The sequence below is a fragment of the Atractosteus spatula genome, chromosome 20 (assembly GCF_055471065.1).
Source record: "Atractosteus spatula isolate fAtrSpa1 chromosome 20, fAtrSpa1.hap1, whole genome shotgun sequence".
Classification (NCBI taxonomy): Eukaryota; Metazoa; Chordata; class Actinopteri; order Semionotiformes; family Lepisosteidae; genus Atractosteus; species Atractosteus spatula.
Genome location: NC_142725.1, coordinates 17,826,662 through 17,854,373, shown reverse-complemented (window position 1 = coordinate 17,854,373; position 27,712 = coordinate 17,826,662). Strand labels below are relative to the sequence as shown.

At 54.2% G+C, this 27,712-nt stretch overlaps 1 protein-coding gene across 2 annotated transcripts in view; it reads right to left on the bottom strand.

The window, feature by feature from the left end:
* Positions 1-27,712, bottom strand: part of ptpn11b (protein tyrosine phosphatase non-receptor type 11b) — a 45,872-nt gene that overhangs the window by 13,838 nt on the left and 4,322 nt on the right. The window contains exons 1-3 of one of the 2 annotated variants that reach the window (XM_088937950.1): positions 22,022-22,082; positions 12,896-13,018; positions 2,885-3,079 (exon numbers count right to left, since the gene is read on the bottom strand). In XM_088937950.1, coding sequence (XP_088794076.1) covers positions 2,885-3,079; positions 12,896-13,018; positions 22,022-22,029 — 326 coding nt within the window. In that variant the 5' untranslated portion in view covers positions 22,030-22,082. Of the gene's footprint in view, positions 1-2,884; positions 3,080-12,895; positions 13,019-22,021; positions 22,083-27,712 lie in introns of those variants that run through there. The other variant, XM_088937949.1, reaches the window with a different exon arrangement.

Below are 27,712 nucleotides of genomic sequence, written 5' to 3'. Positions count from 1 at the left end.
CCGTTCCAGGCTTTACAGCGTTAGACAACATGCTTGGTTTCTTTAGAAGCCAGTACCAATTTCCCCCAAATTAGAGGTCCCGGGCCTCTTCCTGCTGCTGAGTGACCACGTGTGTGGAAACTCCTACCGGAAATCAAAGCTTTTTTTCTACCATTCAAATCACCAAGAAATGAATTCAGCTCACGGGCCCGTGATGACACGCAGGGAGACGGTTTTAGCAAGTGACACATTCTGAGGTCATGTGGCTCCCTAACACACTAGCCTGCGACCAGGGTGATTGGGATGAGCTGCTCTATCTCCAGAGCACAGCACCTGGATTCCGCTGTAACCCCACACACATGTAAGCTCAGTTAAAATCTGACCTCTTCCTGGGGTCACCAGTTAAAAAGGGGGTGTTTCCCCATGTCAGTTAACACGGGCTTTACAGTCCGTGAATTCTCTGAAGTTGTTTGGCCGTGTCTCAATGCTGGTGAGGCGAGGAAGTGACGGAGACTCCCTCTTGGTACCTGATGCTCTTTATCAGAGCCAGAGGGCATCCCGTGTCTCTTCCGTCCCGTTTGGACTTCTGAAGACTTCTGGACTGCAGAGAAAACCAGCAGCACGAAGCGTAGAACAAAAGTCTCCTGGCAGATTGAGGTGTGTGGTTCATTACTGACAGACACTGCAACTCACTCAAGAAAACCTCATAGCTGTGAAACTGCTCTCTGGAAACCAGCGCTTTCAGAACTGCTCTGTCAACCAACTGCCGAAAACCCACGGCCTGTGTCAGAGATCGGCAGCAGAGAGAGAGAGAGGCACCGACATCAAAGCCCCGTGCCCGGTGCCGGCAGGCTCTCGGCTCCACACGAGAGGCAGCAGACAGCGCTCAGGGGGCAAAAGCGCTTGCTGTTGTTTCTGAGCACAGCGGACTGAGGAGGCTGGAGAGCACACTGGAGCCCCGGCCCCGAGAGAACACTGGTGCAGCACAGCGCTCCAACAGGGGCCAATCTGCACAGCCCAGACCCGCGGGAGACACCGTTTCTTACAAGAACACTTACTTGGTTACCGTTTCTTTGAGCAAATAATTGCTCTGGGAGAGATGACATCTGCTCGGTGCCAAGGACACGAAGTGCAACGCTGAGAAGCAGCAGGTTTTTTTTTTTTGCACGTGATTTGTTTTAGGAAACCGAGCCGATGTGTCTGTGCGGGCGTGCGAGTGCGTGTGGGTGGTGGGAGAATTTTTTCTAAACAGGTTCAAATTCTACCGAAAAACCACAGAGTCGTGGATAAGCTGACATCAGCATCCCCTTAGTTAGAAATTAGACCTGAGAGCTGAATTCACTTTGAGCCGCTGGCACCCTATCGCCGCTCGTGTCTATATATATCGATCTGAGGTAGCTGCGCGGCAGGAAAGCTGCGCTGGGCCCTATAAATAATGAGTCCAAGAGGGTCTCACTGTCATAAACTGGCAACTGAAGGCGAGTTACCAAGGAAACGACTTTACCAAACTGCTCTGACGGAGAAGAACGGCCACAGGCGCTCCTAACGAAACTGATCACCTCTTAAATACATCCCTTTGCGTCAGAGGGCAATTATTACCATCTGGAGAGACCGCCAAGCAAACACAGAGACCAGGGTGGCTGTCGTGCTCCAGAAACAGGTGACATGTCACCTCAAAACTCGCCCGCGGGCGGTAAACTGGTGAGGGTGCTGAACTGGCTACTGCCAGCCACTAGTGATGTGACAACAAGTTGAGCTACACGAGCCTGATTTCACTGCCATTTACAGCACTTATCTGTGCTCCTACCCTCATTTGACAGTTTTACCAGACTTGGCTCTGTTTTCCTGCAGGGATACTGTGATCTACAGTCCAAGCGTTCAAGCAAAGCAACCCCAGGCTGTGCAATTCACACACACAGTGGACAAATGAGCCCACACTGTCACCCACATACCGCACAGCATGCAAGTGCACCTACACGCAATATCGAGGGGCTCATTTTTTTAGGGCGTCTACAGCAGCGACCAAACCTTTAAGCTCCAGTATATTGGCTCATCTTCTCTGGAACAAAACCATGGCAAAATTCTAACTCCTCGAACCCAGTGGACAGAAATAAACTTCTTGAACGTTTAATTTCTTGTTATGCTCTGTCCGGATTTACAGCTGCAAAACCCTTATCGTGAATTTAGAACAGAAGAGAGCACGTCAGGTCGCAAACAGACACCTCATGTCCTTTCACCCATCATGCTGCCTGCCAGTTCGACACCAGTGTGATCTGACCACTGCTGGAGGGGTGGGGGTGGCCAATACCTCAATCTGGGTTTCCGCTGTAACTATTGGCTACACACAAGAATTCACCTGTGGATGTTTTTACTCTCACTTGGCCCGGGACAGGGTTGCGAGCGCAGATGACAAATATCCAGTCAGGAGGAATCGACACAACTTGCAGCTGGTAAAACATTCTAGTAAAGAGCGTGCCTGGCTACATCTCTATATAGCACTCTGATATCAAATACATTACAGGCAAAACCCACTGGTCCTTGTGGAAAAGTGCTATTGTCTATTCGAACCAAGACTGAAAAACACGTCTGACTGGACCTTTCATCATAATCTCCCCCACACCCTTTCCTCCGCCAATCCCACCGAAGTTCGACGCGACAACTCGGGTGGGCGGCACGACGTAGGAGAGGCGTTAGAAAACGAGCCACGACTCTCTTTCTCCTCCTCCTCTGGCTCTGTAGGCCGCAGTTGTGAGTCATACTCGTACTGATGTGCCAGAGTTAAACCCCCTCGGCTTTCAGGACCGTGAGCTGGAATCAGGAGGTCAGCAGGAGCCCCGTCAGAAGCTGTCAAAAGAAATGTCAAAACCAGCGCTGCTACTGGTCTAGCCACTCGGCAGGCCCATACCTCTCGGACGTGGGGTCCTTGCAGTTCAGGGGGTACTTGAGCTCGATGATGTCCCCACTCTTCTCGCGCAGCAGGTCGTGCTGCTCGGTGTAGTACTGCACCAGCTCGGCCAGCGTGGCGAACTTCTCGCCCCCGTACAGGTCGTAGTAGTCCCCCGAGTTCTGGATCTTGATGTGGGTGACCTCATCGTTCCGCCTAGAACAAAGGGGAATGCAGAGCTGACAATCTGTCAGGTCCCAGAAATAACCATCCAGCCATGTTCTAGCTGCTCTAGCCAATACAGGGTCGCGGGGGACCCACAGCCAATCCCGGGACGTCAGTCTGCCTCAGGAACGCACAGAGACGGACACACACACCCTCACACCTGGGCCAGTTTTCCCAGAAGCCCGTTCACCTGTGAGCATGCCTGTAGGCTGTGGAGGAAGCTGGAGCACTCAGGACAAACCCACATGAATAAGGGAGGAAAATACTAACTCCACACACACAGCACCCATTAAACCCCAGGCCACAGCATTACTGTGCTGTCATCACTGAGACGTGGCTGAAGAGCGGCACTGGTTTCACAGAAGAACTGCTTCTGACGAGGGGCAGGCGCTGGGCACAGCTGCAACACAGAACTCCCGAATGTGCCAAGCCGATCCCTTCAGAGAGGGGAAGAAAATCAGGGCCGTTTCTCGAGCGGAACTGATGGACCACGCAGACACGGGCGTTTTTGACCAATTTCATTCAGTGGGGAAAAAAGTAAACGTTTGCGTCTCAGAAAAGGAACTTTCACAGGGACAGAACCACAGGTCTCACAGCCAGCCCAGGAAACACACCCTGTAGTTCACTGCATTAGTGGAATAATGCTGGAGCAGTTTACTGATCTCAGAGGGCTTTGTTGAAAAACACCTCGTCTGCTGCACGTGTTTTTAAACCCAGCGAAGCACAGCTGCTGTCCGTCTGAGGTCTGCATTATACAGACTGAAGGGGCTGGGGGCCTGAACGTCATACAATATAAAAGGCTCTGCTTCTACGAATGAGTCAAATTCGCACCTTCGAGACAAAGGCTCAGAAGAAAAGTCAATCCTTCACACCGCAGGCAAATTGCTGAAGCGATTCCCGCCGCGTAGGAAGCGAACAAGATCTTTGATTGACTAACCTGGCGGTTGCGCTCTCGGTACACGCCTCACACAAAGAGCTCCTGAAGGCGGAGGGGCAACGGAGGACAGGGGAGTGGGGGGGTGTCAGATTTCAGAACGCCTTCACTGAGAAACCATGCTCAACCACCCCGGCGCTCAGCCTCTCGGCCTCGACAAGGCCGCGGCTCCCCCGCGAGCAAGACAGATAGAGATCTGCAGCAGGAGCGGCTCGGCAGCCATCAACCGTCAAACTTCAACACACAAGCAAAACGGCAGAAAGTTTTCCACTGAGGTGTAAACCTTTCTATGGCTAAACTTTAAAAAAACTGTTTTTCTGTTAGTTTCTAACAGCTAGGTCACGTACTGTAAATATTAGAATAGTCCGAAAATGTATATTGCATGGACATTCAATATTCTGCAACCTAAGACAGAGGAACTGACGTGCTGTCTGTCGAGATATTTCACTTTCTAGAAAACATAATCTAACATCACCACTTTAGACTGTTTCGGGAGAACAGCCTTTTACTGTTCTTGAAATCACTTTACCCAGTACAATCCACAGGCGATTGAATGCATTGCCACTGTAGTGGAAACTGTGCTTACGTCTCGACAAAACAACACTTTCGGGGTTGGGCAGAGAACAGCAGACTTAGGAATGTCGGGGCTCCAGGGGCTGCAAGCAGCACAAGCCCTTGACAAGGCGTATCAGACACCAGAGACCTGCTGAAGTCTGAGCAGATCAGAACCGCAGGCCCTGAAGGCCTCACACACCTAATCGCTCCTGAACACAGAGATTGGATCTGTAAGGTATGTCAACCATCTTGGAGAAAGGCAAGACTGAAGTCAAGTATAACAATCATTTGGATAATCATTGCTATATGATCACTGGTAGCAGCGGTGCTACTCTCCTTGTCCAATCCGCTGGGGAGTCACAAACAGGCTTTGAACATGGCGACGAGGGAGCTGACAGCACCGTCAAGAAAGAAGGACTGCATGGACATCGCAATACAGTGCATGGATATCGCATCCCCGTGTACAGTCCTGAACAGAACGGCTTGCTCTTATGCACTTGGCTGTCCTGTAGAGGGCGTGCAACTCTGTGATGCCTTCCCAACGCACAGCCTACAGCCGCTGCTTCATCCCTGCCCTGCTGCTGGCCTGGTGACATCACTGGTTCGACAGCCTGCAAGAGCCCAGCCGGGGCGGAGCCGCCACCCCCCCGCTCCTCAGCTCTGCACTGGACTGGCCCGAGCACCCTCCTGCTGCTCCAGCGACTCCCTCCGTGCCCCCTCGGCCGAGTCTGAGCCCGGGGCTTCTGCTGCAGAGGCTGAGGGCCCAGAGAGGGAACCCTTCCTGCTCAGCATTGTCCGGCAGTGTGATCACACCAACACCACACTCGCGCCTCTGTGTGAACACAACGGGGGTCTGAGGTTACAGCCGTGCTGCCTGCCAGCGCTGCTCGACCTGATGAGCCCCGCTTGCTAATTTGATCTACAGAGCATAAGTTCATTATGAATGTCACTGCCAAAGCGATGCTCTTTCAGAAGGAACAGGGGAGGGGGGGCAGAGGCCTACACAATCACGTCATTGAAACCATTCTGCACAGCGGCTTTCCAGCAGGCAGCCACTGTCCGGGAGCCTCCGACGTCGGCATTAATAAGGGAAGGTCCTGACATGCGCCCCCAGCAGGGCCGGCCACGTGATGACACCCATCGAGCCCGCATTTAGGGTGAAGAAAAGGCTTTGTCCCCCCATTCCCCGGACCGCCCCTGCTCCGATTCCCTCTGGATCCGCCTGTGGTGGGGAGAGCCGCGCCCTGTGCTCGCCGTTCCGATGACACAGCCTCCTGTCTGCAATGCAACATCCGGTCACATTTCCCTCTCTCCCCTGGCTTGCCCACGGAGTTTCTGCTACGTGTTGCTTTTGTGCAGAACAACACACGGAGTCTCTTTAGAGCCTGAAAATGACCACGGCCTGGTAGCGGGCCTGATAATGCACGCTTTAAAAGGTGAAAGGAGTACAAAGGGAGAGAAGCATGATAATAAGGAAGAAAAGCTGCCCTTTTCTGGGCTGAAATAAAACCAGGTTAGTCTGACACTTCAGACTCCTTATCACAACTGCTAATACCTCCAGTCCCAGGCTGTAGTTCCCTAAAGAAAGGAAAGGGAAAATTACCTGCCCTGCTCTCTTCTCAGTGAGAGCTTCTACTGCTGTCAAGCCTGGCAGAATATAATGTGCTTCCTCATTACAGAGCGGCTGTGGGGTTTTTTCCTTTTCGGCTCCTAGGGTTTATCAGTTGTGTAATGGCTCATTAGAAGCAAAGAAATGTTTCTGTAATTCTGGCCTGGCGCTCTGCCTGTGAAAGCGAGAGAGGGAGAGAGGCAATGATCGAGCCCTGGTACGTCTATTAGACCGGAGCACGGGTTCAACAGATGAGGAAATGCAGCTTTATCTGATGACCCGGGGGAGAAGCACCACTCTCTAATGGCTTCATAATTGCTACTGCTAGTCCAAGCTCTGTTTCCCCTACAATAGTCTCCGGTCAACGGAGAGGCCATTCAGACCTTGTAGTTCGCAGCCAATTGATTCCAGGATCTCTAGAAAGAAGCCAGGGCACCTAAACAACATGTCTGGGTGACCCGTTCCGTACGCCCACTGCTCTTTCTATGAAGATACTCCTACTCTCAGGCCTAAGTGTGCTCCTCCTAGCTTCCATCAGCACTCCGCGGGCCCTGACACCGGACTCCCCCCTCGCTGCTGACCCTGACCGCTGACACACACACAGCGGGGAGGAAGAGACCCCTCCCAAAAAACACGGCCAACAGCAGCCGGCCACAAACCACGAGCGCCGAGAGAGCTCGCCCGCAGCTTTCTGCTTGAAGCAGGGATTGCTGGCGAGATACAGATATAAAAGCGCGCGCCGGCTCGTCTCCTCTAACCGTGTGCCGCCTGCTGTGGGCGCATTGACGGCCGTGCGCGAGGAAACGCTTCGCACGACGGCGCGAGAGGGATCTGGCGAGGGGTGGGAGACAGCAGCCCGGAGGGAAACCCACCAGGACCCTCACTGGCGTCCGCCTGGCAGCTCGCTACGCTGCACAGCCCGTACCAGCTGACCAGCGCTCACGGCCTCCCTTGGCCGCAGTGCTGGCAGAGCCAGGATCCCGGCTGGGTGAGATCTGCCAAACCGCTCTCTTGTTCGCAGCATCGCCACCAGGAAGCAGACCTCTCCCCTCGGGCTCAGCCTGCTGCGCTGCTGCGGCCCCGGGCCTCAGAAGTGGTCTCCTGCATTCCTGTGGTCCATCCCAGGCGCATGGACATCATTTCTGCGGGCTGGTTTTCGAGGTCTGGATAAAATTACACAAGGGGGCAAAAAAAAAAAAAAAACCGAGGCTTTCTCGCGAGCCGCAGAGCTGTGTGGTCTCGTCCGCCCGAGCCAGTTCTCACGTTCCCGCCCCTCCCTGCTCGCTCACTCCCACAGCCCCCACTGTGCGCGGAGTTCTGTAATCTGGGCCCCTGGTGACCCCCCACCCCCGAGATTTTAACTGGTAGAGCTTTCCAGCCCATTACACAAATTCCAGTTGTGTCGTTTTGGGAAGCGGAACAGACAGCGCCGCTCTGTACCCGAGCTTCAGCACCAGCTGGAGGAGAGGCGCGTCACAGCCTGCAGGAGCCCGGGAGACCACAGGGGGCGCCGTCTCCCAGCCCGGGCCACCCTCCCCAAAACGAAGCAGCCTTCAGTGAAAAATCAGTACCAATCCCTCTGTGGGCATCCCTGGCATTGAGTGACTGGAACACAGGGCGCTGGCTCTGCTACAGTTAAAAAGCACTGGCTGTAGTTTTCGATTTTAAAAGGAGGTAGGACAAAAACTGGAAGAACTGAATCACAGCCCTGCTATTTTGCTGCCATTACACGGCGCAGAGGAATCTTCGCTGCTTTCAGAGGCTTTTAAAAACCTGATTGACAGCGCTTGTGCTGATAGGTGGGCAATGTTAAATGCAGCCAGTGACGGACGCGCAGAACCCCACATCCTGGCTGCTGGGTGTGGGGGTGGTGCTGGTGGGGGGGGGCCTTGTGCGCTTGCAAATTCTCACCACCGCTGTGCTGAAGCTGTCAACATGATTTAATGTCTAATGGGCTTCGAGTTCTCCGATAACGCAGCAGGGCCACTGTTCTTGGAAACACATTTCCTGAAAAGCTACACCATCTTTTTAAAATACAGATATCCCCTTCCTGTCATCGCCAGATGGAGTCGGAGCGGACTTCTCCCAGTGCAGGCTTCCTTATAGAGAGGGGCCGGCACTGCCTGCTGGTGACTCAGGCGGCTGCCCAGAGCTATCCGGGGGGGTACCTTGGAGAGGGGGCACCGGGGTGGTTGAGGGGTTATTCTACCTGCTGAGCTTAAAGAAAGCTGCACGAGGCAGATGAAGAGCCACAACCTGATCTCCTCCACCCCCAGCTCCCCCCCTTCCATCTTAGACAGGGGAATGGCTTCGTCACGGTAGGGAATAATCAATCATCACTGGCCTGCCACTGCTAAAAATACCAGATCTCACGGATGAGACAGAAACAGCAAGAAAAACAAAGACGGACAGAGCTGTCTGATTTGAATTTCGGGCTCTCTCTCTGGGTAACGGAGGCAGGTCATATCCCGGGACTGGGTTGGCTGGAGATGGGTTTTCTACTGGTACCGTTACCATCACAACGTCCAAGCTCCTCCTCCAGAATCCCAAATTCCACATTGGTCATGGACAGCAAACAGGGGGAAAGAAACTTGCCTTTTTTACCACTTTTTCTTCACAACAACTCTCACAACCACAACTAAGGCTGCAGGCTGGGTCCAGCCTGGCCAGTCCCAGGCCACAGGGACAGAGGGACGAATCCTGAGCTCCCCTGAAGCTGCTCAGTGCTCCCTCCGGCCACGGGAGAGAGAGACAGGGAGTCTGAGACGCCCGAGCTCGCTGCGCTGCGGGCTGACAGGCGAGCAGGATGGAGGATCTGTGTGGATCTGCGGAAAATGGAGCTGAAACAGGGGTCACACAGAACAATGCGTGGAGCGTGACCATCCAGGGCTTCCTTCCTGCACAAGGCACATCGCAGACACCTCCATGACCACCCTCGGCTGCACTGACAGTGCTCTCTCCATGTAGCCTTTCCACTCCTCGCGCTCAGCGACGCTCTAGATACCAGCTCCTAGCCGTGTCTAAGCACGGTCCAACCTATCCACCGGCCGGCCGGGAGCTCGCTGAGGACAAGCAGGTCGTGACTGTGAATAGTGATCGCAGACCAGCATGGGGCGGACTTCCCTTCAAAGCAGAATTTCCAACCCAGTTCCCCAGTAGCGTGACTGGAGACACTGTACTGCAGGAGGTGCTGCCCTCTGGGTAAGACCCAAAACACCTGACTGCCCGGTCACTGAAGACGCCGTGGCACTGCTCACAAGATCAGAGGTGTTAACCCTGGTGCCCCAGCTAAATTCTACTGTGGGCTTGAACGATGCGACTCCCTAACGTTCTCATTGAATTAAACTAGAGAGGCGATAAATCTCTCCTCCCTCAGACCTTCGTGCAGTGGGGCTGCTGTGTCACACAGGTAGGGCAGCACTGCAGAGATGAGTGGGACTCCTTCTATGTGCAAGGCGCTTATGAAGTCGTTGGGAAGAAAAGATGCGAGGAATTGCCGTGACTCCCACTGGCTGCAAGTTTCACGGACTTCTAATTTAGTCCCAGGTATGCAGGTGTGCACAATTAATACTGTTGTGTGAGGATCAGGCAAGGTGACGTGTCCTTTTTAGCCAGTGGAGGATCAGACATTCCTCATACCTGTGTATCTGGCAGCCGACCTTCAGTGTGAACGCCACTACAGCTTCCGGAAACAAACAGCACCGGAAATGCTCCAGAGGCAAGCGGAGGGGGTGGCTGCCGTGAAAAAGCAAAAGCGAAATTCCCAGTGCGTTTCGAGCGGCGTTCCGTCAGGCCCGCTGCAGGGCCCAGCTGTCCTGTGCCCACGCGGCTGCATCCAGGGGCAACAAGAGCAGAACGAAACCCGATCCGCCCGCCCGCAAGCCCTCCTCCCAGCATTCCTGAAACCTCTGGCATAGCTGCCAGCCCCTTCCCTCCGCGCCAGCCCGGCGATGTCACGAGTTCCACCGGATCAGCAGCGCCTGAGCCGCCTGCACGCCCCCTCCGGACCCCCGCGGCGCTGTTGGGGTGTGGGGTTACAGCGCGCCGCCCGCCCTGCGCGGCCCTGTCGCGGCCCGCCTGAAAGCCAATATTGAGGCATGATAAGCTACTAAATCTGCCGAGTTCCACTCATTCTCAGACAGCACGAGCTGCTACATCATCCCACCCCCGCCCGTCTCCCAGCATGCCGAGAGCCCCTCCCCAGCACACTCCTACTGCGAGTGGCTCCCTGAGACCCCCCCAGAGCCGGGCTGTCGGAAGCCGAGCCCCCCCCCCCCTCTTCTCTTTTCTTCGACCGTTCTGAGTTCGGCGAGCGCACTGCCGCGATTGATAACTGATCGGGGATGCCTGCCCCGTCACCGCTGGCCCTGGCTCTCTCAGGAGTCCGCGAGAGGCAGACAAAGGCATCACCTAAGGAAAGGAATCCCGTCATGAAGACAACCCGGGTCACAGCTATTGAAAAATCAGCAGCTCAACGTCCCTTTTTAGAGGAACACATTTTTCCCCCTGAATTACAGTAGAAAATCAATAAAGAACTACAGAAATAATTACTGAATATTTAATAATTACAGGACAATTAGTCTGGTATTATCCAGCTCCCTGTGGAAACAGCCCAAACTGCAAAAATGAACAGCCCCTGCAGCAGAAGAACGTGTCCCGCAACTCCTGTGTTTCGAAATGTCTGGAAACCTGAACCCCAATGAGCTGAATCTCCTCCTGCGAGCTCGCCGGGCGCTCCACGGAGAGCGGCCGCACGACGGATTTTTCCCTCGCTCCGAGTCTCTTTCTGCAGTGCTTCCTGTGTGATGGCTCAGGCCAGCCCGGAGCACTACTCTCGGGGATCCTCATCCCCGCAAGGAAGCTGGGACAGGTTTGTGGTCTCTGGGGAGGCACGAGCTGAGAGCACGTCCACTCCAATCAAAACGGCAAAGATGCCACAGTTCAGGGTGTGTGCGAACTTCCAGGAACAAGGAAGCACGGAGCCTCACGGTAGCAGCTCCATGTTGTACAAGCTGAGGACTGCTGACCAATTTGCTCTGCTAAACCTCTGTTCAGCAGTTGTTGCTTCTTGTTGTACCTCTTGCTGCTTCTGTACTCCAGATAACAACGCTCAGAAAATCTTACACACAAGAGCCTGCAGCTCCGAAAGCCAGGAGTGGATCAGACTGCTGCGCAATGGGATCCTAACACAGGTCTGCCCACGCAGACATGCAGCCTCGTTCCGTGACACGCAGGAAACATGTTGCTAGGGCCTGCCGGAGAATAGGGGCCGTTCCCAGGATAATGTTTCAGGTTCAAACTGCACCAGCCTCTAACACTCCTACACTTCAATGAAGCAAAGCTCTTTCCCACACAAACGTGCAGCCGAGAACAAAAAGTGTGTTAATCTGATCGACTGGGAGCGAACCCCACAAAAATGCCATAACGGAAACTCTACAGAGAGCAAGCTCTCATTCCGGCCACATCTGACTGCACTCCAGCACAGGTGGGCCCGTCCGAGCTCTGCACACCCGGCCCGGAGTCTGTCTCAGGCATGTTTCCGAATGGAAAATGACAGGGGGAAAGCGTCCCGCCCGCCACCGCGATACGCCTCTGCCCCGAAACCGCACAGACCAGCGAATCACGTACGCGCTCCGTCTTCAAAAAGATCGAAAACTCATGGGAGCTAGCTGCCACATAACCGACCATTTCCGGCACAGCTCAGTTTCGCTAGATGATCTCGCAGTGAGCTGTCCTGTCTCTGGCGTTTGAAGAAGACACATGATTCAGGTCATTTTACTCATCCTGCACCGACTGGCCTGCGAGTTGCCGGCAGTCACTGCCAAAGCAGAAAACACCTTCATACAACTAGACTATTACACTGTTAACACTGCTAACATCAAGTGAAAGAGTAAAAAAACCCAGAGGATGACGGTGATGACTGCAGTTACATTTTAACAAAAGTAACCTGATATATCCAGTTGTACATCAGGATTCCTGTTTGTTCACGAAGAGCCTGTGCAGATTGCCCTAGCCTGCTGACGGTGGCCTTTATTTTGTACAGTAACGGCCTCGTCAGGCCATTCCTCACCCCCCATGCCCAACACCCAGACTTCACTGCTAGGATGATAAAGATGAAGCTCTGCGCCAGGGAGATAAGACTCCTGGCAGGCAGGGTGAGGCTCGTTGAGCGCTGTCAGTACGGTCTGACAGCACAGCTGAGTCTAGACAGCACCACGCAGGGCAACAGCCCGACTGGATTTACCCCCTTCCTGTCTTACACCCCAGTCCCTGGCTGGAGCTGAGCTGAGCAGCCCCTCCCAGCTGGACACGCTGCTGGCCTCGGGACAGCTGACCCTCCATACTGGGCTGGAAACACTGGTCGGCCATCCTGTGGCCTCTGTGCCCAGGACACCTGCACCCGAGCCCAGGGACCCACTACACACGCTCAGGCCCAGGCAGCTCCCGCCCGGGACGCCCAGGGGTGTACAGTGCCCCCACACCCTCAGTTTGGTTGGAGGTCCCTAACGCTTTAGCTGCTAATGAGTGCAGGGTTCGCCGCAATTAGAGAAGCATTGCATTCTCGCGAGTGAGTTATTTAACAAGAACAACTCAATAACTCATGGGCAGGAAAGCCAGGCCGTGCCCCCGGCCGGGAAGGCCTGCTGTCGAGCCTGGCGCAGGCAGAGAGTCACGGCAGGCCGGGCGGCAGCGTGGCGCGGGGCAGTACCTGACGGACAGGGTGAAGTCCCCAGGGTTGCTTTTGCTGGGGCGAGCAAGGAAGCTGCCATGGACCCCTCTGGTTAAGAGCAGCTGCTCCGCCTCGATCCCAGTGATGTTGGGGTGGAACCACCTGGAAAGACAGGGAACAGAGACAGAGAGATCAGGAGCGGCCGGCAGGGAGGGCTGGGATTCACCTGCCCGCCCAGCCGCTGCAGCACACCTCAGGAGCTCAGGAGCTCAGGAGCCCAGGAGCCCAGGAGCCCAGGAGCTCAGGAGCCCAGGAGCTCAGGAGCCCAGGAGCTCAGGAGCTCAGGAGCTCAGGAGCTCAGGAGCCCAGGAGCTCAGGAGCTCAGGAGCCCAGGAGCCCAGGAGCCCAGGAAGGGTGCTCTGCTGCCTTGGGCTGCGCTGTGGGTGCGCCTGTCCCTTTCCACATCTCCGTACTGCCAGCGCCTGCGACAGCAGCACTGCTCTCCGACCACTACCCGTCTGCCACCCTGCTGAAGCCCTCTTACAGCCCCCTCCGGTCTTCTCAATGGGCTGAGTTTTAGATCAAGCAATAAATAAAACTGAAAGGCAGTGGTGTGTTTAATTTCATTTTCCCTTTGCACATTTTTAACACGGTTCACTCCGGGGTGATGCGAGTGGCCGGCTGCCTGCGCTTTTCATCTTTCGCTCGAAACCCAACCCACAGCTCCTGCCAGGCTTCCTGTGGTCCAGCGCCCCCTGACCACCAGCCCAGCGAAGGTCCAAGTCCAGGACAGCCCACCAACACTGACCAGCGGTGATCACATACTGACAGCTATTGAATTTATCAATAACATTCACAGAGAGCACTCTGTATTCAAGCCTCACTGTAAAGAAAACAATTTCCAGCAGAAAGAGTTCAGTGACTAAGAAACGGCAGAGACAGGCAGTGAAAAGAGTGACTCATTCATATTGTAAACCAATTAGTGCAATTCTGTTAACAAGAGGCAAGTCTGCTTACAGAAAGACACCGCAATGGAAAGGAAGAGAGACTAACAACTGCAGAATACAGTACGAATACATGTTACTGACAGAAACAGTTTCTACACTAAAATTCATCAATCCAATTGAGCGAAACAAGTCAGAGGGATCTTATAAACCTGGAGTTTTATTGCACCGATACAGAAAACCCGTGAAAACTAGAAAAACTACGCGCCGAAAATAAAACAACTTCCACCCGTATCTGATTGTTTTAGTTTACTGCTCATTGTTTTACCGTAATGATGATGAGACATTTAAGACGTTATGTTTCAGAAATGAAGAATTTCTGCAAGCCTCGTGTGACCGCTCTGGCTGTTTCACTTCACAGTGCTAACTGCGGTTCGAGGTGCCGATGCCCGGTTTATTAATTCCAGCCACCTCCACGGCTGCTGGGTCTGCAGAGCCCAGATCACACTCTCCTCCGTGTCCAGCTGGACCAGGAGCAGACAGGCAGAGAGAGGAGGGTCCAGATCACAGGAGCCACTGGGGCTCTACGAGGCACAGAGAAAGCGCCAAGGTGCACAAACACAAGATTCAGGTGAGGAATTTCACAGATAATGAATAATCTGCAACAGGTGTGAATTACTGTGTTTTCACATTTCCCCTTTGAAAACCACACAGCCTTTAACAACAATGAACCAAACAATGGTATCATGACATAGTAAAGGCTGATCAGCTTCAAGAAAAGCTCTTTATTGACTTCATGTGCCTCCCTTTCACAGGTGATCAAACGTTTAAACGACCTGTTCAAGCCCGCATCCCACACGCTGCTAAAGAACACGCCGATGTATATTTATCTGCAGGTTTCTCAGCCTATTTTTAATGTTCTTCGTTTTGGCTCCGCAATGAGAACAGAGAGTGGCCGCGGTGTGCTGCCAGGGGTGTGTGGGAGTGTGCGTGGGGGGGGCTGGTTCACACTGACACACACGTTCACTCGCACGCTCACGCACACATTCCCCTCGCCAGCCGGTCTCTTCACGGCCTATCCTTGAAACAGATCCTTTCAAAGCATCCACATGGGAGGAGACGACAGGGAAGCAATTCAGACTAATAATGAACTTAGTCTTAGTGCTAAAAAAAACAGTTCAAAGTAAAACAAGTTGAAAGTAAAAGCAAAATGTCAGCGTGAGCAAGACTCATTCGCCAGGAACAAACGCGTCCGTCGCTCTGAGCGCTAGCGCTAGGCGGGAGAGCAGGGGGCTCTCGATCCCGTGACCGCCGGCTCGAGGAAAGACCGGGCTCGCCCCGAGGCCCGTTTCTGGGAATGCCAGGCGCTTCTCCATTCCTTGCCCGTCCACGCGGGGAAACAACAGCGGGGCGTCGCAGCGCCAGCTGAGCTGGCCGAACATCGCCGCGGCTGGGGCAGCTGTGCGTGAATCCCTCTGCGCTCCGATGGCACTGCCGGGTCTCGCACAGCGCACAGCCCAGTCAGACACAAACCCTCGGACAGATCTCACGACGTCACGCTGGACTGGGGGACCGTCCTTGCCTGTGCCTAGCTCGGTCTCCGTTACCACTGAGCTCGGCATGCTCCCTCTTCCCAGGTCCCGCCTTGAAGGATGTTACCCTGATACGCTCACAGGCTGAATGGTGGACAAGCTAGAAGTGCAGACGTTTGTCGCACAGAAAGGTGGCTCCACCAGGCAGCATTTCAAATGATCAGCACATTAAAATCTGCATTCACACCTGCAGCCTCATTCAGTGGAAAAACTTTGTTCAAGCAAAACCCTGATGACCAGCAATAGTGGTTCCTTGTTTGGTAGTGAACGGAGCCCCGTGCGGGCAGTGGGACGGGGGGGCTCTCTGTCGGGACGCCCCAGGACCGGGGGCCTCGAGCTCTTCTCCGGATCAGCAGGCAGAAGGAGCTCTAAAAAAACCGCGAGAGACAGCACTACTCTGAACCGCTATTCCAGTAAGGATGATTCAGGCAGTGGAAAATGTGACACACACACAGAACTGAAAATAAAGATATTCTTTAAAAAAAAGGTTTCCCCTGCTGAAGAAGGCAAGACAAACAAGCGCTGAACCGGGGCCAACATGCAAATGAGGAGAAAGGGCGAGGAGGGAGCCGTAGAGCGGAGCTCCTGTCGCCCTCTCGTTCTACCCCTCGCACCCTCGCACCCGCGCCAAGCGAGGACACACCCCTCCAAGCCTGCCGGTCAGCTGCGCTTTCGGCCTGTCTTGGTGGTGAGCAGATCATTAATCATTAATCCACGGATCTCATCCATCCATTTCCTGAAAGAACCCAGGGTATCGGCTTCAATGATGTAGCTGGGAAGCCTGTTGTAGACCCCCACCACCCTCTGTGTAAAGAACTGGCTCCTGTTTGCAGTTTTAAACACACTTCCATTTACACACCATCAGTGCAGTCTGTCACGTCTGGTCCAGTCCATGTCTGTTTTTTGCTAGACTGGTTCTCAACGATCTGGTTTGTTCCAGTTTGATGACGCTTACGAAGATTCACCATAAAGAGCACCAGTACTAAACGCCAGTAGTAAGTGCCTGCTGCCCTGCTGCTCGTCGGGGAAGGGAAGAAGCCAGGGACATGGGTTTTTAAGGGATTTGAAAGGGGCTCTCAGGTCAGATGTCACTGTATTAAGGAAGACCTGCAAGAAAAGAGAGCTCTTTCGGTGGCTGTCTCACAGGGTATTTGCATCACCGTGCTTCAGAACAGCTGCAAGACGGTGAAGCGCAGGCAGCCACAGCTCCTGGTGCTGTCGACACGCTTGCAGCGATCCTGTAAGCAGCCTGAACAGCAGAAATCCAAGCTCAGCCAAAGACACAAGGAAAACGATGCAAGACTGATCTTGAAACAAAACAGATTGACGCACGATGTCGGCTTCTGCTTTGTTCTTTACATCGAAACATTTAGCACTCTTCTACGAAACACGACTTGGTGATGGCCAGCTGTGTCCCCTGATACCGGGCAGAAACTGAGGTTACGCAGACAGTTCTGGTAACAGAGCAGAATTCTTGTTAGTGTGGATGATTCATCCAGAGGGGAAGAATAGAGCAGAAAATGAGAGTGAAAAAGGAGCTGTGAGTCATGCCTTGCTCACATGGCCGTCTCTGGATGTTAGCAGCAGCAACACACACCCTGACGCCGAGCAGGTGCTCAGCAGGGCCCCTCGCAGGCCTGGCATCATCGGCACATAGCAAGCTGGAGGTATTGAGGACACTCTGTCCCACACCCTGGAAGATCAAGATCAAGACCAACAGAGCAGCTCCTGGGCGCGTGACCCACTGGAAACCAAGATTCGGGACAAGCAAGGCTTGCGTTCACATGTCAGAACGAGCAAAATGTCCTCACTATTGCTTGCCGACAGGAGAGACACCAGAAATATGTGACTAGTAATCCAGAGCAGAAGAGTTTTTTCACAGGGCAGGAGTGGACAGGATAAGGGAGCCTTCAGAGGTGCAACCTTGGAAGAGAAAAAAAAAAAGGGAGCCCTGGGCAGAAACAAAAGATCAGGTGTTTTTTCGGGTCAGGAATGCGAGAGTGGCCCTCTGATGTCACGACTAAAGAGAAACGGCTGTGAGCCGTCAGGGGAGCCCAGGACACAGTGACTCACCGGGCATTTCAAAAACTCCATCATTAAAGCTTTGTTGTTTAATTACAATAACTCGCAAGACTTCCTCTGCAGGGTCTGAAACAATTAGGCAAATACACTGCAAATCAAGCTCCATGAATGCATACGATCTTAACAGACAAGTACTGAAGTCAGACCGGGCTCATGAGAGTTGAAGTGGGCGAGCTAGAGGCATCTGCTCATACATCAGGAGTCATGGGGCTACAGGTGGTTTTGCTGTGTCTGCAGATTGAAACCTGCAAGGAGGTACAAGACAGCACCCCGCGCCCCTCATAAAAACCACTGTGGAGTAATCCGATTATACACATCTTAGATGCAGACTGGCATCTAAGACACCAGTTGGAGAAGTCGGTTGCTAGATGCAAGAAAATAAAAAACTAAAATCAGTTTAACTACTGTCTCCATCACACATCAGATCCACAGCCTTGAATTAAAAAATGCTTCATGCATCATTATTAATAAAAGTCACTGACAATCACAGACTGACTGACAATTTACAGAGCTAACAATTACATCTAGTATTGATTATACACAAGATTTGGCTGCCACTTCTACAGCAGGGCTTGCTGATGGATTTCAGAGCCCAAACCACTTATCCATGCTGGAGTGAAGACTAATACTGTGGTATTAAAAGTCGGTATTACAACCAACTAAATAAAACACTATATACAAATGCAGTCGGAAATGTAACAACAGAACCAGACATGAAGTTTGAACATCTGGGCAGAGTATAGGCCTAAACACGGATTGCACCTGACCCACTGAAGAGCCGTTTCTAATTTTTCCCCCCAAGAGATTAAATCCAGAGGATAATTTACGAACACGGACTCCGAGGCAGATTATTCCAGTCGCTAATCATTCGGATTTGAAGACGCAAGCAGTGACAGTATTACGACAGCCAGCAATTATTCATACCAACAATCCCTGTATTATTACTCGGAGGTAAAGGGGAGTTCGAGTAGAATGCCTACACATCATGCACACAGAAGTTAAATCTAGAACAAACCAAATTCAGCCACTAACAACGTGCAGTTCTTTCTCCTAACTTTTTTTACACCCCCTCTACCTGTGGTAATATTCACTACCTGTTATCTGCTTATCGGAAGCACATTACATGATGTAGAGCCGGGATCACTCTGCTGAACATAGCGCCCCAACACCACAACAGCTTCGCACACTCTCGAGTCGTGTTGCCCTTTTTAAAAAAGCAGGCTACGTTTCTGGGATCAAGCAGATCGCCCCCGCAACTAGCGCTGCATTCTGAACACTTCAGCAGCAGAGAAGTGTTATCAGCCAGCTGACAAGATGACAAAACCGTTCGAGACGAACAGGGAGAACGCTCCAGTGAATTCGCTCACAACTGGCCCAGGTGATGCAATCGCCTGCAACGCGGCCAGGCTCAGCGCCGTGGCGTTCCCAGCGAGCGGGTCTGCACAGCTGCGCCTCTTTGTTCAAATCGGGGTCCAACCAGAGCGCAGATCAAAGCTGCCTCGCTCTGCAGAGCGTCAGCATTTAGGAGACGGGTTCTGACGCTTCTTACCACGAGCTTATAGATGAGCAATTAGACACAGGAACGTGAAGTTGGGGCGCGGGGGGGGGGGTGTCTTTAAAAGAAACCTCATTCAACCCTTCCGAACGCAGGCCTATTTCTACAGCCAGGCGGCTGCGGACTCGAATCCACGCCGTGGTGTGAAAAGGGTTTTGGTTTTTATGGGCTGTGCCGAGCTCGTGTGGACCACAGTTCACCACCTGGGGAGACAGGCGCCTGAGCCTCAGCAATCCCGCGCACACAGCAAAGAGCTGAAACCTGGATCACACCTCGCGCCAGAGTCCGAACACCCTTCGCTGTACTTCAGAACCACTCAGAACTACAGAAATCGTGTGAAATCCTTTCGGAAAGTGGCGCCGGTGCAGTGCTGGTCTCACGCTGTCAACGTCTCTCGACAAACTTTCCTGAGAAATTTTAACATCAGTTGTACCAACTCTGCAGCGTGCCTCTGTACGTTTGACCTTTAACTGTCTTCTGTTCTCGCTGTGAAGCTCAAGCGAGTGCTGATATAGAGGCTGAGAGACGGGTACTCTGACAACTTCAAACCATCTCACCCTCGTTACTCCACCAGCGCAAAAGCCTAATGATGTGAGAAAAAAAATGAGCAGAGCCTAAATTTCCAAAACACTTTTAGTGGTTAAGAAAAACACAGCCCCGCGCTTCAATACAACACTTCCTTCCCCAGATCAATTAAAGCTTTTTAAGGAAATCGTAACTTTGGATACAGAAATAAAACTCCCAGCTCAACAGGATTCCGCAGCTGTGGTGTTCCAGGGAGGTACACACGCAGGAGAAGCACCTGAACACTTCCGCCACACAGCTTTGTGCCACACACACCCCAGAACACTCTAGGCGCCCCCAAGGGACTGCAGAATCCCAACGGCCACCAACACGAGCCGGGCTGCGCCTGTGCGATACAGCACAGAGAGGCACCGAGAGCTGGACCGGGCAGGACCCAGAGACAGGGCTCCACCCCGAAGAGCCGCGGGGTTCATAAGACATCAGCTGGCTGTGGTTGAATACGCGGACACGACTTTAAGACCAAGAACAGAAGCTGTGGGGGTCTTGCTGACGGGGCTCATATCCTGGCTTCTTTCAAGAACAGGATTGACGTGATCCTTGGATGGGATTCACTTAGACCCGAACTACGGAACGAGACACACGCGCCAGGAGGGTGCAGCTGAGAGGCCATGCTTGCACTCTCGCGATTGGAGGTCGGCCCACAAGCACGACGAGCTTTAAGTCCCACCGAGGAAGTCAAGAGGAGATTCTGAAAAGGAACAGCCCACGCAGGAAAACCAAAGAATCTACAGCCGCTGGGTTCGCAACTTTTGCCGACAGTAAACGTGGCGCAGTACGGCTGTTCGGGCACATACGCTTTTCCTCTTTCCCCCTCTTCCCCCAGTTAGGTTTTTGAAATTTCACCACCCGTCTGAAACAGGAGCTTTCTCCTCCCAGACGATGGTCCAGGCAGAGGGGTCCAAGCCGCCCCTGTGTGGCTAACAGTGGGGATTAGACAGGGCTCTGGGTTCGTACGGGTTCGGAGCGAGCCCCGTCTAAATCCATCTAGCCTGGCTGTCACTGGACGCTTGCTACCGACAGTGAGGTCTCAGGAAAACAACAAACTTGATTGACAAATTCCCAACAGCCAGCGTCAGGAATCTGCAGGCGCACACTGGTGGACACCTGACACTTCAGTGACCCGTCTCCCTCTCTCACTCGCTCGTGGCTCCTCTGCCTTATTCTTCATGTTAACGCAAAAATGAGACAGAAGGAGTCTGCTTCTCACCTGGACAGCGGTGCACTAGGATGACGTTTTCACGGGCATTAAAACCCATGAAGACGTGACCCCTCTGGGACGAGCCTTGCCCACTCACGGCCAAAAAGCCCATCTGTGGCAGCGGGCGGCCCAGGCGTTCGGCTCGGCCCGAAGCCTCTCTCTCTCGGTGTGTGATCACACACTCCGGGCGCCCGTTTCCCCAGCAGCTCGAGCAACAGTGAGTCATGGAAATGCATTTATTTTTGTATCAGAAATGATGCACAACGTGCAGTGCCGTCTCCCTCCTGTCCTGATAAACCTTCCAGCCACTGCTTGCTCTCACTTTCTTTTTAAATTCAACTCCCATCCACGGGGATCTGAGAAAAAAACACATTTCAGTGAAATTCAACCCCTGAATTTACTTACATTGAGGTTTTCAAGAGACATTAACTGGACACACTCTCCCTTATTACATTAGGCTCCAGGGTATAGTAATATTAAAATGAGGACTTGTGCAAGCTGAGCTGCGATTTTCCAGTTTGTACATTACAGTCCAAGGAATTTCACTGCAATTATTACTGATCAAGAATATTATTATTGGTCAAGAAATGACAAGATGTTTTTGGTCATTTTTTGAAAACAGACCTGAATCATTCTTTTTCGCACACAACAGTCGTTTAAAAACAACAGCGGCAAGACAGCTGCGCAGCGATCCAGGCCTGTGCAGACGAGCAGGCAGGACTGTCCCGCACCGAGCGTTTCAGGCAGCGAGAAAAGACGCACACCTTTTAACACAGGAGTGACCGAAACAGATTTCCTAGACCACCAAGGAGCGCTCGAAAAACAACCTGATTCAGATAAACGAGCTCCAAACACTCCTAACACAGCTGATCAAATATCTGAGGAGGCAGGAGCCAGCAGCCAAGCAGCCGAGCTCGAACTGGTCTGTCCCATCGCCCTGCTCTCCCGAGCACAGCCCTGCAGAACCAGCCAGGGGGGCTCACAGAAGAACCGGCACCCTCCCCGCCCCGCGCAGCCCACCTGGGGCAGGTCCGCGTCCCCCTGGCCACGCCGGGACAGCGCCACGGCGAAACGCATCCGAGAGGGAGCCGGCGCACCTCCGGACAGCAGAGAGCAGGCGAGCGCGTGCACGGGGAAGGAGACCGGCGGGAGAGAAGGCCAGAGAGACCAGGCAGGCAGGCGGATGAGAGCGAGAAACCTTTTCCTTACCTCACCATTCTGATCACAGACAGTCGCTCCCCAGCTGCCTCACAGCCACACCAGTAATCCAGGAAAATACAGGACAGTTAAAGAGGGAAGACGGTGGGAGGGAGGGGGAGAAGGAGGGAGGGGGGCGGACCGCAGACGGGGGTGGGGGGGGTTATTTAATCTGGGATTTGGACGAGTGTGAGCTGCCCGATAGCGGAGAGTGTGCAATCAGCCCTCTAACAACTGTGGATTCTGCGAGGCGAACGTGACGAAGCGTCAGAGAGAGAGAGAGAGGCGCGCACACACACAGCCTCGCTGCTGGGTTTTTCTACTCTTTTTGGTCTATAAGTGGAGGAGGAGGAGGAGTGACAGCTGGCTGCAAAACGCCGCTCATCTCGTCGGAAGAGGAAGTCAGCTCGGCTGGCTCAAGCCACCAGTCGATTTCATTTAAAAATAAAACAAGAGAACCCTCCGCAAGGTGCTGCAGATCGCTCCCCGGCTCTGTGGCTTGCAGACGGCACAGCCCGTTCGAAATGGCTGAGGCGAGCCTGTCCTAGCAGGACTGACCTGGCCGCCACAGGCGCTTGGGGGAGAAACAGTAAATCGCGCTCGCAGGGGTCTTCCGGACAGCCAGGCGCTGTCCCAGAGGAACACCCGTCCTGGCACCCAGCGTGTAAACGTTTCCTCCTGCTGTCGTTCCACCAGCCCCTCCGGCAGCGGACAGACACCAGTTCTCGCCCACTGGAGCAGTAAGCTCACTAGGAATGCTGGAACGTACTCTCCGGCGCCATCATCGGCATTTTACACAGGTCACTCCCAAAAGAACCGGAGGAAAGAGGGCCTGGGTGATGGGTTCATGATGACCTGTCCTCCACGCAGAGTGCTCGTCCTTTCAAAACAGTATTCCACCCATCCATCTTCCGATCGCTTCACCCAGCTCAGGGTCACAGGGGAGCCAGAGGCTATCTCAGGGCGGGATACACCCTGGACGGGACACCAGTCCATCACAGGACACGCACAGACACAAACACGCTCACACCAGGAGCAATTTCCCAATAAACCAGTAAACCTACCAGCATGTCTTTGGATTGTGGGAAGACACCGGAGCACCCGGAGGAAACCGACACACACGGGGAGAACATGCAAACTCCACACAGACAGCACCCCAGGTCTGGAATTGACCCCAGGGTACCCAGCGCTGTGGGGCAGCAATGTGAACTGCGCCACCATATCTGCCCCAACAAAATACAATTGTTACAAAGAGCTAGACACCTGCTCTCTTTCTTTTCCCTTCTTGGTATTAGATTTCACAAAACACACCAGTCACTTCCTTCCTGACTCGATTCAAAAGAAAGTGCAGTTTCCTGCCATCGGGATTGGCTTGGCTAAAACAGCAGCGGTTAACTTTCTCAAAAGCCCTCCCTGTTAACCCCCACGACACGCAGAGCCCACGAGAGGGGACTTCCCGAACGCACCTCCCAGGTGTCCCAGGTCACCCCACGAAGCCCTCGCTCACGGAGCTGCTGCAGGAACACACCCTCGCCAGACCAGGAGTCTCGGCGGCTCCAGAGCGCACACCCGGACACAGGCCGGCGGAACGACGGGAAGAGCGAACCGGGCTCGGCCCCCGACCTGCGGGCCTGCCAACGCGACCCCCCACTTCTGCCCGCGAGCACGCGTGTCCACCGCAGCACGGCAGGCGGGCGCCTGGGTCCCGCAGGCTGCGGTGACGAGACCCGGCGCGGCGTCAACGTCTCTGGCCTCGAAAACCACATCATGCCGCCTCTTGCGTCTCACGGCACAAAGACCGTTAACATTCGATATATACAATATTTTAACGGATTCCTCCTCCTCCTCCTCCTCCTCTCTCTCACACACACACACACGCCGTCGGCCCGATATAGTTATTATTAAAATGACCAAGATATTACTAATATCCACACACCTGAAACGTTGCGTCTCTTACCCTTCAGCAGGAATAAAGCTTCACCTGCGCCTGCTGACGCAGCTCCCCACTCGAGCCTCCTTATTCACATTAGAAGCAGAACTCTTCCCACCCTTGGCCCGGAGGCACACAGCTGCCTTATCCCGCCAGGAGCCGATGGCGGTGAAAGACGGGGCTCTGTGTGTCTGCGTGTTTTTTTCACGCCCGTCAAACACGAAAAACTCGACGCGCACGAGAACCGTCCTGGAGCTCTGCCTCCGTCTCGTGCAGCTCCGCGGTTTATTTACTCCACATCTGCAGCATCGACAGCAGATTTATTCTCCATTTCTGCTACTCCTATGTGACCCCCTCCTCCCAAGGAGGGGTTCATTTCACGCCAAAAGCTAAAAAACGTTTCAGGTGTGGGCCTTTTCAGGAGCTCAGTAGATGAAGATGAGGGGCAGACAGGAAGAGCCCCAGGTGAGTGCCAGGGGCAGACAGGAAGTGCCCCAGGTGAGCCCCAGGGGCAGACAGGAAGAGCCCCAGGGGCAGACAGGAAGAGCCTCAGGTGAGCCCCAGGGGCAGACAGGAAGTGCCCCAGGTGAGCCCCAGGGGCAGACAGGAAGAGCCCCAGGGGCAGACAGGAAGAGCCTCAGGTGAGCCCCAGGGGCAGACAGGAAGTGCCCCAGGTGAGCCCCAGGGGCAGACAGGAAGAGCCCCAGGTGAGCGCCAGGGGCAGACAGGAAGAGCCCAGGGGCAGACAGGAAGAGCCCCAGGTGAGCCCCAGGGGCAGACAGGAAGAGCCCCAGGTGAGCGCCAGGGGCAGACAGGAAGAGCCCCAGGTGAGCCCCAGGGGCAGACAGGAAGAGCCCCAGGTGAGCGCCAGGGGCAGACAGGAAGTGCCCCAGGTGAGCCCCAGGGGCAGACAGGAAGTGCCCCAGGTGAGCGCCAGGGGCAGACAGGAAGAGCCCCAGGTGAGCCCCAGGGGCAGACAGGAAGAGCCCCAGGTGAGCGCCAGGGGCAGACAGGAAGAGCCCCAGGGGCAGACAGGAAGAGCCCCAGGTGAGCGCCAGGGGCAGACAGGAAGAGCCCCAGGGGCAGACAGGAAGAGCCCCAGGTGAGCCCCAGAGGCAGACAGGAAGAGCCCCAGGGGCAGACAGGAAGAGCCCCAGGTGAGCACCAGGGGCAGACAGGAAGATCCCCAGGGGCAGACAGGAAGAGCCCCAGGTGAGTGCCAGGGGCAGACAGGAAGAGCCCCAGGGGCAGACAGGAAGAGCCCCAGGTGAGCGCCAGGGGCAGACAGGAAGAGCCCCAGGTGAGCTCCAGGGGCAGACAGGAAGAGCCCCAGGTGAGCGCACTCTGTTGTTTCCATGTCTGCCATGGAGAGGGCAGATGGGCCTCCTCTCCAGACCAAGCAGTCTCTCGTTCTTACGTAATGCCCCATTCATTAGCGCTGGGCTATTTAAAAATCTGGGCTCAGTGACAAAGGATAATCTGCTCGCCTGCTTTGAAGGCCTGCCAGTCCTATATTTGCCACAGCCAGGCTGTGTCGGACACATTTCAGAGATGCCCTCAGTATTTTTAGAAGACTGAAACAGCTGGGTCTTAGCCGCTTGTTCTGCTCACACCTTCCCAAAGCCGCCCCGCAGGGGACCCCCAGGGCACCCCACTCCCAGGGTAAGAAATATAGGAATTAACCAGGCAGCATGGTGGTTTGTGGTGCTGCTGGTCTCAGGTCCTGGGTTTGAGTGCCTTCTGTGTGGAGTGTGCGTGTTCTCCCTTAGTTCGTGTGGGCGTGGCCAGGTGCCTGGGTGTCCTTCGCCTTCCCGGTGCCAGGCTGGCCAGGCTGCCTGCTGTGCTCCAGGCTCCCAGAGCCCTGACCAGGAACAAGCAGATTGCGGACGAGGGAGGGACAGGAAATTACTGCACGCGACCCTGCATCACCGAGTGTGCGCTCTGCAGGGATTGTGACAAAACCCATCAGCCTCAAGGACCAGCCTTTAACAAACAAATCACCTGCTTAATTGATTAACTTACCAGTGCACTAGAAGCAGGTGATTTATGCGTCCTTATAAGACCAACTACAGTGGAGGAGCCAGGACCCCAGGGGTCAGAGACCCCTTGCTGCTTGTTTGCTGTCTCGTCCGCAGTCAGAACATAACATGGGCACACGATTTCTCCACAAAAACATTCTTCTTTGAAAATAGACAAAGGTCTTCCACTCAGACTCTGCAGTCATTCATTAAACATCATACAGGCTGGATAGGCCAAGTAGCCACCTGTCCTCTGTAACCTTAGCTGGATCTGAAGAACCTCCGACTCTTCAGAGAGGGGGAGTCAAAAGTTTCAGAGGCAGGCACAGCCCATCCTTGACTGAGCTGCTAGAAAAGAAGCCCCACCGTACCAGTGTACCACCACCAGTCCTTCCCTCAAACAATCTTAACACTTGCATTGTCTGCAAAACACACACTCCTCTGCAGAGCGATGGCTCACTGTCCAAGCACTGTCTGCTGCCATGCCCACAACACATACTCCACTGCAGAGCGCGGGCTCACTGTCCAAGCACTGTCTGCCCCCGTGCCCACAACACATACTCCACTGCAGAGCGCTGGCTCACTGTCCAAGCACATTCCACCCCTGTGCCCACAACACACACTCCACTGCAGAGCGCTGGCTCACTGTCCAAGCACTGTCCGCCCCCATGCCCACAACACACTCCACTGCAGAGCGCTGGCTCACTGTCCAAGCACTGTCCGCCCCCATGCCCACAACACACTCCACTGCAGAGCGCTGGCTCACTGTCCAAGCACTGTCCGCCCCCATGCCCACAACACACTCCACTGCAGAGCGCTGGCTCACTGTCCAAGCACTGTCCGCCCCCATGCCCACAACACACTCCACTGCAGAGCGCTGGCTCACTGTCCAAGCACATTCCGCCCCTGTGCCCACAACACACACTCCACTGCAGAGCGCTGGCTCACTGTCCAAGCACTGTCTGCCCCCGTGCCCACAACACATACTCCACTGCAGAGCGCTGGCTCACTGTCCAAGCACTGTCTGCCCCCGTGCCCACAACACATACTCCACTGCAGAGCGCTGGCTCACTGTCCAAGCACTGTCTGCCCCCATGCCTACAACACACTCCACTGCAGAGCGCTGGCTCACTGTCCAAGCACTGTCCGCCCCCATGCCTACAACACAGCACAGCAAGGAAAATTTAGTGGGGAGGAGAAAAGTGCTGCAGTGCGAGGAAAGGAGAACAGCCAGTCCCCCTTCCCCCTCACACAAGAGGCTTGTCAGGAACCTGGGCCAACCTAGGCCACAGTAGCTGCTGTCCTGGGCCAGCCTGGGCCACAGTAGCTCCTGTCCTGGGCCAGCCTGGGCCTCAGCAGCTCCTGTCCTGGGCAACACACAGCCAGCACTGACCCCAGTCTCTCTGAACAGCACTTCACCCCGCCCACTGTGGCAGGTGACCAGTCCACCCCAGGGGGTGGGGGGGTTCCTAAGTAACAGACTTGTTTTTGTTACTGTGGAACTCGGATTCTGGCTGCCCAGAGCTCCTCCAGCTGGGCTCTCTCCAACACAAACGTCTCACTGCGGAGTACAGAATGTGCTTCAAATAAAAAAAAATAGATGCTAGCAATTTTTTAAAAAAAGTTTCATCCTTGCCGCATTTCCAAAGTTAAAAAACCAGTCCAGACTGAACGCAGGTGAGACGCAGGTCAGGCATGAAGAGGCGAAGCTCAGCTCAAGGTCAGAAAGGGCCTGTTTCTGGGGATTTTTGAGGG